We start from the raw sequence: 12,298 nt of genomic DNA on the forward strand, positions 1-12,298 counted from the left end.
GCATAGCAGATACCAATCCATATTGATAGGAGTTTCTTTTTTGAGAGTTTCCCAGACCAATTAAATTACCAATCCATGCTTGCCCCTCCCCTCCTAAAAAGTTTTCACTTGGGATCATAGATGTAGAGTGGCAAGAAACTTTGGATACCATCTAATCCTACCGTTTCCTGCAGGGCAACTGAGGCTCAGAAAGCTTGATTTGTCCAAGGTCATACAGACAGTATGGATCAGAATTGGAATTTGAACCCAAGTCCTTTGACTCCAGAACTTTATGTGATTTCCACTGTTTTGTGCTGCTGTTTTTCTGAGCCATTTGTCTTTCCATATTTCTCTGTATCCTCTAAGCTTTGCCATCTTATGGTTGAATCATATTCCACTGCATTGCTATGTATAGGCATAGTGCGATGTCAGTATTAGAATGCTAGGCTTGGATTTGGATAGGTGAATTCAAATCTGTCCTTAACACGGACTAACTATATGATCCAAGCAAGTTAACTTCCGAAGCCTCAGATAGCTGTTTAGAAGATGTCTCCTAAATGCAACTGGCATCTGCTTTAGTGAAAGGGATTCCTCAAGATGTCAGGTTCACACAACCTTCATCTATTTTCATGTACTGAAAAGTCACATTGGGCAGGACGTCCTGGGATGAGAACGTTGTCAAGAATCACACAAGATCAATCAATCAGTAAACATGTATTAAGCACCTACTGTGTGCCAAACTCTGTGCTAATCAGTGGAGATACAGAAAGAGGAATATGAAAGCTCCTCCCCTCAAGGAACTTATATCTATTGGGGGGGGGGGAGGTGAACAACATGCAAACTAATATATACAAACCAAGCTACGTATAGAATAAATAGAAGCTAATTGGTAGAGGGAAGGCTTGGATTAGGAGGGGTTGGGGAAGGCTTCCTGTAGGTAAACTCTAAAGATACTACCCCATCCATAAACCCCTATTTAAAAGCAGTGAAATAAAATAAACATATAGACAGAAAAGAGAGAAGAGGAGACTCAGCTCAAAGAAGATACTATTGCTGTTATTTTGTTAAGTATTACATATTTCCCTCTTTTATCCAATTACAAATAAATTTGAATTTATGGTATTATATATAACCTCATTGTATTTACTTGTTTTTTAAAGTTAAAATATATGTTAAAAAATGTTACCAGTGGGGTGATGTCAATGAACTGGGAGTTAAATCAATTGAGACCTTGTCCAACTGTACCAGAAACTAGTTGTATGGGTTTTGTCAAGACTTCTCTGGGTCTCAGTTTCCTACTATGTCAAAAGAAGGGATTAGACTAGTTAAAGTTTAAGGTTCCATTTAGAGGCTTTCTACAAATGCATTGCACTAAACATGCTTATATTTGCACAAGTATCAGGATATACTACCTGGGTGATCCTGGACAAATCACCTAACCTCCCTGGGCCTCAGTTTCCTCAACTGTAAAATGGGCTTGATGACTCAACATTTCCTTCTATCTCTAATATTTTGAGTCTAAATCCAGAAAGAGAAGATTTCCTAGGAAAGTGGGAAAACATAGAACCTAAAGAGGAATTTTAGTTAACTATAGGATTGAAATTCAACCAATCAGTAAACACTTATTAAATGCCTACTATGTGTCAGGCACATAGCTTCACATACTAAGAACTTTCTGAGGATACAGAAAGAGACAAAAGATAGTCCCTGCCCTTGAGAAACTTACCATCTAACGGACTAAAGAAAAGTGTGAGGAAAACTTCCAATGGCTAATAGAACCATGTTTTATCTAAATAGAAAAAGAAAGGGACTGGAGATATGAGAGTAGGAGGAAATACATTTAAACAGAGACCTTTTATATAGGTGGGAAAACCATTTTCTCAAGTGATCTTACAATTGCATAAATTTCATTTCTATCACCGACTTCCTGCTTGTTGTTTTTTCCCCCAGAAGAAAAAGTACAAGAAGATGAGGTCGAAGAGGTGCCTAAGTCTTCTTCTGAAAGGGCATCTGTCGTAGCAACATCAGGTGCTCATGAATTAGAGACATTAGAGAACGTGGCTTTGCCACCTCCAGAGACGACAGAAAGCATGTTTCCATGGAGGGACAATTTCTTTGAAAAAATTGAGGCAAGATCCATGGCCATGCAGGATAATGTAGTCAATAAGTTTCTTCTGCAAAAGGAACTAGACAAAAAGATGGATAAAAAGTTCCCTTTGGATAGCTTGGCCAACGAATGGCTGAATGATGACAAAATGACATTGGATACTCAAGCGTATTTGCTGGAGAAGCTGTTGCCTACCCTAATACCAGGAGTTCAAAAATTGTTAAAGGAGGTTGAAAAGAGGAAGCTTTTGGGATCCAAAAGGAGGAAAACATTTAATCCAATTAATTATCTGGGTGAATACCTGATGAGACACAATCCCAGATACCAAAAAGATTTACCAGAATCTGGTTATTTGAAAGCAATGAAAAATGTCACAAAGGAGATGAAAACCAAGATTCCTGACAGTCCCTTCAATAGGTGAGTTTTTGCATGTTTTCTAGATGAATGATCACCTTTTACCAAAAATACCCCCCCCCCCCAAAAGCAAAAACTGGGAAGGTGGGAATTATCCAAGTCAAACATGCTGTTTAGCATCTTCCTAATAGCAAAGAGCCTGAAGGAAAGGATTCTTTATTGACTGGATAAGAATTATTTTGGTGATGTAGACTGATGGAAAGACATTTAGATTTGGAGTCTAGGTCCTGCTCCCTGCTCTCTGTGTGAGCTTGAGTAGTTAAGTCTCAGTTTCCCATCTATAAAGCTAGAGGATTCTTTACCTGATGTCCTCTGTCCTTCCAGCTTTCACCCTGTATGACCAGCCCTGAGGAACACATCAGCTTACGATTATATAGTACTTTGTGGCTATAGGAGCATTTCTATTCATTATCATAATTATCTGTTCTTCATAATAACCTTTTGAGGTCTCAGGATCAAAGATTTAGGGTTTGAAGGGTACTTTGATGCCATCTAGTCCAAACCCCTCATTTTACAGATGAAGAAACTCAGCCCCATAGAGTTTGAGGGGCTTGCCCAAGGTCACAAGATCCTCTGACTCCAAATTCATCATTCAGTAATACAAGTATTATTATCCCCATTTTACAGATAGAAAAACTGAAGTTCAAAGAGGTTAGATGATTTCACTAAGGTCACCTAATTAAATATTGGAGTCAGGACTTGAATCTATGTTTTATGACTCCCTGTTCTATTCTATTTCCTCTCTAGAATACAGATGAATATAAAATGTTTTCTATATTCTCAAGGAGCATGTCTTGTCAAAGAGACAAGATTTATAGACATACAACAGCATAATAACAATTCAATTCAATAAACATTTATCACATGCCTCACTTGTGCATGACACTCTGCTAGACCCTAAATGAAACTATCCTTGTCTTTGAGGAGCTTACATACTCCTGGGGAAGGCAGGAAGGAGAGGAACATGACACATGCACCAATGGGGACTTTAATTACAAGGGTACCAAAGAAAGATCTGACCAAAGCTCTGAGAATATTTGATAAGGTAAAGAGCATAGCAGGGCAGCATCGAGAGCTGGGTCTGGAGTCTGGAGGATCATAGTTCAAATCTGACCTCAGACATTTTCCTAGCTCTGTGACCCTGGCCAAGTCACTTAACCCTGTTTGCCTTAGTTTCCTCATCTAGAGAAGAAGATAGCACACCATTCCAGTATCCCTGCCAAGAAGACTCCAAATGGGGTCACAAGAGTCAGAAACAACTGAAAAATGAGTAAAAAGCAAATAGCTTAAGTATAGCTTAAAACTACACTAAGACTTTTGAGATACTTCGTATATAATGAAAGCGGAGGCAAAAAATTAAACAAAATCAACCAATATATCAAAATGCTTTGATGCTGTCAGGATCTTATTGCCGAACCTACTTACTTTTCTTCATTCCCTGACATCCTTTCGCTGCCACCTTGAAGGGCCATATTTATAAGCAAATGTTATAAAAACTGTGCTCCCAAGTCACACTGTTGATTCATATTCATACAACAAATATTCATGAACAAATGAATGCAATTTCACCTCTTATTTATTCCCATCAATTGGTTTTTGTATATAAAAATCTTCCAGAAAGTTGGAAAACCTCAGATTAGCTAAGAAGCTCCAGAAAGGGAAATGACATGGGGCTGTGGGAAGAGCATGAGATTTGGGGTTCAGGAGCTGTTCTGACCTGCTTCTGTCATAGGGGTATTGATATTATGCCATGTACTAGTGAATTTACAATGTCTTTTGTTGTCTAATCATTTCAGTCCCGTCTGACTCTGTCATCCCATTTGAGGTTTTCTTGGCAAAGATACTGGAGTGGTTTGCCATTTCCTTCTCCAGCTCATTTAACAGATAAGGAAACTGAAGCAAAGAGGGTTAAATGACTTGCCTAGGGTCTTACTGCTAGTAAGTGTCTGAGGCTGGATTTGAACTCAGAGAGAGGAGTCTTCCTGACTCCAGGACCAAGTGCTCTATCCACTGCACCTAGTTGCCATTTAGAATGTCAATTTATAACAAATTAATTTTGATGTGTGCCAAGGAGCAAAGAGAAGCATAGGAGATTAAACATGGAGTTTTCATGGAATAGTGAAGAAATTGGCCTAGTTAGAATAGAGGGGCTTTGTTGCATTTGTTTTGGAAAGACATGAGGATATCTAACTAGGTAAGGTAGAAATTATGAAGGGTTTTGAACAGTAGTCTGAGAAATGTGGTTTTTAACCCAAAGATGATGGAGACAGAATGGTATAGTGGGAAGAAAATTGATTTTGGGGTTCAAAAGAGCCAGAAGTCTGCGTTTGAATTCCACCTTAAGGTTCCTTCCTTATATAACCATAGACAAGTCTCTTAATCTCCCTAAGCCTCAGTTTACTTAGCTATAAAATGACACAATCACTGAGTCCATTCCAGCTCTAGATCTTTGATCCTATGACCTTTGAGCAGTGAAATTCTACAGTGAAAATGACATTTTAGAAAAAAATTAATTTGATTGCATTGAGTGAGAATGAGACTGGATAGTCAGATCTTGTCGCATCCCTGAAGCTCAGTTTCTTCTTGGACTAGATCACTAAAATTCATTTCAATTCTAAACTAACAAACAAAAATCTGTGACTCTTAATGTACTATCAGCCTTCCCTTTGGACAGCATCTTCTGATACAGCTAGGTCCCAATCAGTGTAATTAATAAATCCCCTAATATGGCTATATGTATTAGAATTCACACTTCCTAAAATTATGATTATGTAAAAGAACTTCAGTGGAAATATGCAGTGTGAATCCAAATAATGTGACCACAGGATTCATCATTTGAATTATTTTGGACCTAGCTGTATTCAGCCTACTCCCAAAGGGGACCAACAAGGGTCCCTTTTGTACTTTAATCCTGGATTCCTTTCCGATGAACAAATCAAGATAATTGGAACTTTGACAGCAACAGTTCCCATGGAACTAGATCATGGGATCATTGACCTGGAAGGGATCCTAAAGGCCATTGAATGCAACCCTCTCATTTTAAAGATGGGTTGGCTGAAGCCCATAGATCAAGTGACTTATCCAAGATGATGCAAAATATAAATGAAAGAAGCAATTACAAACCCAGGCCCTCTGATCCTAAAGACCTTGTTTTCTCTATTCTATCACATTGCCTTCTGTGAGGGTACCTCTCTCTGCTGTCAAGTCAGAGCTAGCCTTGCACATGGCTTGAGATCAAATCTCAGGAGTTTTAATACTGTTGAGAAGTGCCAGCAGTACACAGAAAGTTGTATCATCCAATTTAATAAGTACTTTGAAGAACATTTTCTCCTACCATGTGTTCTTGAAGTGTAATAAATTAGATTTATACTTAGTCCTATTTGCATAAATAACACTATTTAGGAACCGGTTTCATGAATTTAAATCAATATGTTGACAAACACTGCCCACCTCTGTCTTGAAATATAGGCTATAAAAATTTCTCCTGAGGAGATAAATATGGTTAAATAACAGCAAAATCCTATTTCAGATGCAATTATGCAGAATGGTAGAGAGAAGAGGGACCTCAGACATTATGTAGTTCAATCTTTCCATTTTATAGACAGCAAATTGAGATTGAGAGGTGAAGTGATTTGTCTAAGGATCATGTGTTACTAGAGCTGGAAGAGACCTTAGTGAACATCTGGATTAACCTCTTCATTTTAGAGATAAAGTAATTGAGGCCCAGGGAGATTAAAAAACCTGCTGGTACTATTGAAAGAGTCCCTTATATAGGGACTTCCATCTTCTAATCTTTTCCTGCTCTAATTCATCTTCACACAGATGCCAAAATAATTTTCCTAAAGCACAGGTATGATCATATCACTCTCTCCCTCTAGAATCCTTGAAGGTTCCCTCTTGCCTCTAGGATAAAAAACACACTACTTAGCTTGATATTTAAAACCCTTCACAGTCAACTTCAAGACTATCTTTCTAGACTTACTGCACATTATTTCCTGTTTGTGACTCTGAGATGAGCACTCTATCTACTACATCACCTAGCTACCTGAGTTCCATTCACATACTCTAGATTTCAGCCAAATTTGCCCGCTTGCTACTCTCTAAATATGACATTCCTCTCCTACCTCCATGCCTTTGTATAGATGATCCTTATACCTGGACTGTGCTGTCTTCTTACTTCTGCTCCTTAGAATTCTTACCTTCCTTCAAGTCTCAACTAAGGTGCCATTTCCTTTTAAACTGTCTTGATCTCTCTCTCTCTCTCTTTCTCTCTCTCACACACACTCTCTCTCCTCTCTCTGTCTCTTATTCTCTTTGTCTCTCTCTCACTCTCTGTCTCTCTCACTCACACACACACACACATACACACTCACACACTCTCTCTGTCTCTTACTCTCTTTCTCTCCCTCCTCTCTGCTTGATCTCTCTTTCTGTCTCTGTCTCTCCGTATTTCTCTGCCTCTCTATCCCCTTCCTCTCAAGTTATCATGTATGTACTTACATGTTTACATATTGCATCCCCACTATAGAATATAGGCTTTGAAAGGAAAGATTTTGCTTGATTTTGTCTTTGTATCTCAGATGTCAACATTAAAACAGAATGACTTAATGGTCAGAAACCTGGCCTTGAAACCCAGAAAGAACTAGGTCAAAATCCCACCTTTGGCACACATACTGGGCAAATCACCTAACGTCTCAGGGCTCTAGACAACTAATATAAGTCCCAGAGAAAGGACTAACCTTTATAAGTAGAGGAAATTTCCTCATTTGAGAGTTTCCAATGCCATTGAAATCACAAGTCCAGTCCCAAAGTCCCACAGCTGGATCACAGTGAAGAACTCAATTCTTTTGACTTTTTCAGGGCTCTTTGTACCCCACCAAGAGTAGAGATAAGTAAGGTTCATGTAGTATCTAAAACAGTTGTAGTCAGAGTTAATATCTGTAGGAAGAATAGGGATAAGCCCACTAAATGTATGCTTTGGTTTCCTTCTCAGAGCAAGGATCATTCATTTGTCTCACTCAAGTCACTCTGAGTGCTGGCAGATTCAGAGTCTCTCTTTGCCAGGGACGTAGATTTTTATTTGGACAAATACTCTTTTCAGGGAAGTCTTCAAGGGTTGGAGTAATTAAGGCTGCTCTCCCAGGCTAGATGGATGAGATTAGAGCTTCATCTCTCTATGGCAATAACCCAGAATCTTCATGTCAACAGATGGCAGAGTCAGGCAATTTTGTAAAATGTTCAGCAATCATGGGGATGCTGCCCATGGCGGCATGTTCTCCTGCCTGGTGCCTTCTGGCTTGCAGCTCAAGTGTCCAGGTTTTGTAATAGAAAATGGTAAGGCTTTTAAAAAATATTCAGAAATAACTATCACTTGTGTTTTCCCCAGTCTAACCCACCGTAGGAGAGGAGCAGGAAATAGAGGTCTTCAAGTTAATCAGCATCCAAGAAAAAAGTTTCCATTCTCTTAGGGAGCCATTGGGCCCAAGTGACTTTTACTTATTTAATTTTTTTTTGACTTTCACTGCTTTATATTTAAGCAATATTATTCAATTGTGCAATTACCTTAAATTAAACCCCCCAGCTCTTTAGGGTTTTTGGTTGCCAACTTTTGAGCATGCATATGAACAGAAAGGGAATCATTTGTAATTTGTATCCAAAGGCAAAGATACATCATTGTTTCCTTAGAACAATTTTCAAAGCATGACCCAGCTACTTTCAGAAATAAAATATCACAGAGTTCTGATATTTGATACACTTAGAGTGCTTCTGGCCATGATCCTTGACAGATGGGTCCAGAGTCCTCAGTACTCCCCCCACACTAAAGCTGCTTTTATTATCTCACCAGGGCCTCTCTTATTAAAAGGAAAACCAATCTGATGAGCCATTTAGCACCTTAGTGTAAATCAGTTTAATGAATTAGGCTACTAAGAATATTTAAAGTGGGGAGAAAATAAAGTAAAAAGTGCACAGCAAAGAACGAAATAAAACCAACAAGGAAGCAAAAAAAAAAAACAAACCTAAGCAACTTTGAAAATAATGTATGGTATTTATTATATAGGTTTTCTTGAAATGTAAATTTATTGTTTTATATTGAATCTTTTCTTATGGTCTGCTGTGTACATGACAGTGTTTCTTTTCTCTTTTCTTTGTATTTAAGTTTAAAATTAAAAAAGTTTACAAAAAAATCAAAAAATAATATTTAAAGCAGAGAAAACCATAGGAATATCTATCCAGTGGTCGAATTTTGGGTACTGGACACTGAATTGGAGTGATGCCATTTTGGTTGCCTCTGGATAGAGAATAGAGTGCTGGACTCTGAGTCAAGAAGACCTGGGTTCAAATTTTGCCTCTGGGCGACCCTAAGCCTTTCTGAGCCTCAGTTTCCTCATCTGTAAAAATGAAATCATACTAGTACCTACTTCACAGGATTGCTTAAGGATCAAATGAAACCTTAAAGTGTTATTAATTATGTTAGATATACCACTAAAATGAAGCCTCCAAAGTATTTGTTACATGATGGATCCATTATTTCTTTAGTGATAACTTTATCTGCACTTTTTTTTTTGATGGGGAAGTAGTAAATTTCATCACTAGTATTAAGTGGCAATCTATTGATCTTGCCTTGAGGCTTTCCCCTCCTGTTTGATTGATCCACAGGTGTGATTCCTGAGAGACTGTGGCATTCTGGGATATGCCACGGTGTAGCATCCCTTGAAGAAGTCTTAAAAAGATGGGGTTTTGTTTCCAACAGAAATTTGGTTTCCCTGAAAATGCTACACAATGGCCCCAATACATTTAGTCCTGGATCCAGCTCATCACACCTCCTATAAATCTGAATCCTGAGAACTCATTATCTACCTGCTACATCTGTGTCATGGAGTAGCTTTTTGGCTGTCCTTCCAAATGGGTATCATACAAATATTTTTCATCCATCTGGTTTTTGCTGTATAGATAGTTGGGCCAAACTCTTTTTGAGTGTTTATGAATCTAATTTAGGAGATTCTGCACTGCCTAAGGGCTTAAAACAATTTGCATGATGCAGTCTGCCAACAGAAGCATTTGAAGGACTTCACCAAGGAATCCTTCTTTCACTGAGACTGTTCCATTACAGCTGCAAACAGCGAACCCATATCTCCCTCTTGTAATGACTTCCTTGATGCACAAAGCAATGTAATATAGTGGAAGCAAGAGAGATCTGGATTCAAGTCCTGTCCTGTCTAAAACTCCCACGCAACATTCTAAGGCTATCAGTTGTAGAAATGGTACCATCCTGCAGAGTATAAGGACCTCCCTCATCTTGGAGTTCCCTGTACAATCACCATGATTTAATACCCGTGGTATATTATTAATATCTTGATATTAAAAATTAGGACCTTGGAACAAAATCACAACTGTGTCTTTTGAGGACTTTATAATGATATTAATATATTCATGAATGATGCCTTGTTGGAAAAGAACATTAGAGATGGCATTTTTCTTTACCAACTCAAAAGCTTTTTAATAGTAATCATAACAGTAGCAACAATAATAACTGTCATTTATTTAGTGCTTTAAGGTTTGCAAAACACTTCACATCTGTTTTCTTATTAGATCTAATTTATAGACTTGGAAAATGAGGCACAGAGGGGTTACATTATTTGCTCATTGTATCTGAGGTATAATTCCAATTCATCTCCTGGATGCCATCTCTAGCATTCTATCCCCCAAGTTAGCTACCTGGCTTAAAAATGTCCTTTTAAAAAAGATAGTAAATGCAGTAGGACCTTATATTTGCTGTACCTTTCAGTCAATTGTGTGACAGTAAAGGTCTGCTTTAGAATAGTATTTGTACATGCCTGCCTAGTCTCTTCTCTCAACTTTACCAAGAATGCTTTTGATACATATGTAAATTATTCTCATAAATTTTGGAGATAAGGAGATAGTAGGTGTATGTACCAGTAGTTATTGACATCTTTTTGGTAACCTTTTCTCAGCAGTAATAATATTCATGATTTTTGCCGTTCTCTTTCATATATCTTAACAGTCTGTTCTGCATTTCCCTCAAAATGGTACTGTCTCCAGCATACTCTGTGGATTTTTAATTTGGTCCAACTACCTTTACAGTATGTTTTCTTTAATGAAATTGGGAGTTTAGGGATTGTGATGCTGGAGTCCAAAAGTGGCAACTTCACTGTCACTGATGAAGAAAACAGATCCTTGTGGAAATCTCAACAGAGTTTTAAAAAAATTTCTGTTTGTCTCCTAGTTTCATTCTTAAATACTCTTGTAATAACCTGGTGTAATTGGGTCTCATCCCAAGCTTTCTGTGAACTTAGATTTCCCTCTCCTGTTTTTATTGTTTTATGAGGCAGCATTGCCCACAGTCTGATTCTTTGTAAAATTTTGCTAGTGAGTTTGTATTCTAAATCAGCATTTCTCAGGATCATCATTCTGCTCTACTTGACAAGGAAGTATCAATATGTTGGATGCAGAGATTTCCTAACATCATAGGTATAGAGCTAGAAGGGATCTTAGAAGTTATCAGAGTCAACATCCTCAATTTACAAATGAGGATACTTAGGCCCAGAGAAGCCAAGGGACTTGTTACTAGTAGGAAGCAGACAGGTGGGGAGACTGATCACAGAGGTAGTAAGTGACAGAACAAGATTTATGGGGTCTTTTGATTTTCCTGTTGTGGTAATTGTTTTACGTTACTTAAGATTCCCAGGAAGCAATGATAGTCTATGTTGGTATCCATTCCTTTGTCCATTTCCCATTCTTTGGAATCAATAGAATATTTGAATACACTGAATTGAAGCTGTTTTAGTTATATGCTATTTCTTCTCATTTTATTCTTCTAATTTTGTGCTTCATTGTTCAATAGAAAAAGAAGGTCTCAGAGCACTTTGGGTGAACCTCATGTGGAGTATTTTGGGGATGTAGCTTGTACCATTGGAAAGACTATTCTTATTGATGAGATTACGGATAAATTGAAGTTAATAAATGCAAGTCAAACATAAGGCTGATGATAGACCATACTCAAGTTTTAGGCAGGTTTGGAGGAGGTGATATTCAGTGAATCAATCAAGCACCTTAGTAATCAAGCACTTATTAAGCACCTATGTATCCCACGCAATGCATTTGGTTCTAGTGTTACAAAGACAAAAATGAGATAATTTCTGCTCTCAAGGAGTTTGCTTTCTGTTCAGACAAACATAATTGTGGGATACAGAGCCTTTCCTATATTCCTCAAACTTCAATATAGATGATAGCCCTTTCTATACTAGTCCTGATGCAGAAAGTATAAAATGATCAGGCTTGTAGCAGGAAGGTCGGTCTAGGATTCCCAAGGTCAGAAATGGGATTTGCCAACATCTCATAATTTCTGGGGAGTCTGTGCTGAACCTGGAAATGTAACTGAGAGATTTTTTACTTCTTAGTCTGGCTTATCAATCTTCTAGGACTAGCCGTAGACTATCGAATATTAATGTATATTCAGTGAAAATTGGGACAAATCATGGAAAGATTATTTTTAAAAACCCCTTTTTCTGAGATAACTAATTGGAAGAGGAAGATGTCAGTCTAAACGACTACCCTTGATGCCTCAGTTTTTAAGAATATACAGGTAGTTCCCTTAGCCAGCTGAGAATGAGAAGCTGCCAACAAAGCTGCTTCTGTCAAGCTCATATGGAGTGTCGAATCATATTCTTTGAGGGTATTTCTGTTAGAAATGTGGCATCTCTGAGTTTGGGATAGGAAGGAAAGGAGCAAGGCCCCTTCAATTGTCCACACACTTCTTTAGGTGATGACCTTGCTACA

The 12,298-nt window shown here is 38.0% G+C and overlaps 1 protein-coding gene across 3 annotated transcripts in view; it reads left to right on the forward strand.

The window, feature by feature from the left end:
• EFCAB5 (EF-hand calcium binding domain 5) overlaps positions 1-12,298 on the forward strand; it is a 161,872-nt gene that overhangs the window by 31,281 nt on the left and 118,293 nt on the right. For all 3 annotated transcript variants that reach the window (XM_072639852.1, XM_072639853.1, XM_072639854.1), the window contains one exon: positions 1,930-2,503. In XM_072639852.1, coding sequence (XP_072495953.1) covers positions 1,930-2,503 — 574 coding nt within the window. The remainder of the gene's footprint in view (positions 1-1,929; positions 2,504-12,298) is intronic.

The sequence above is a fragment of the Notamacropus eugenii genome, chromosome 2, assembly GCF_028372415.1.
Source record: "Notamacropus eugenii isolate mMacEug1 chromosome 2, mMacEug1.pri_v2, whole genome shotgun sequence".
Taxonomy (NCBI): Eukaryota; Metazoa; Chordata; class Mammalia; order Diprotodontia; family Macropodidae; genus Notamacropus; species Notamacropus eugenii.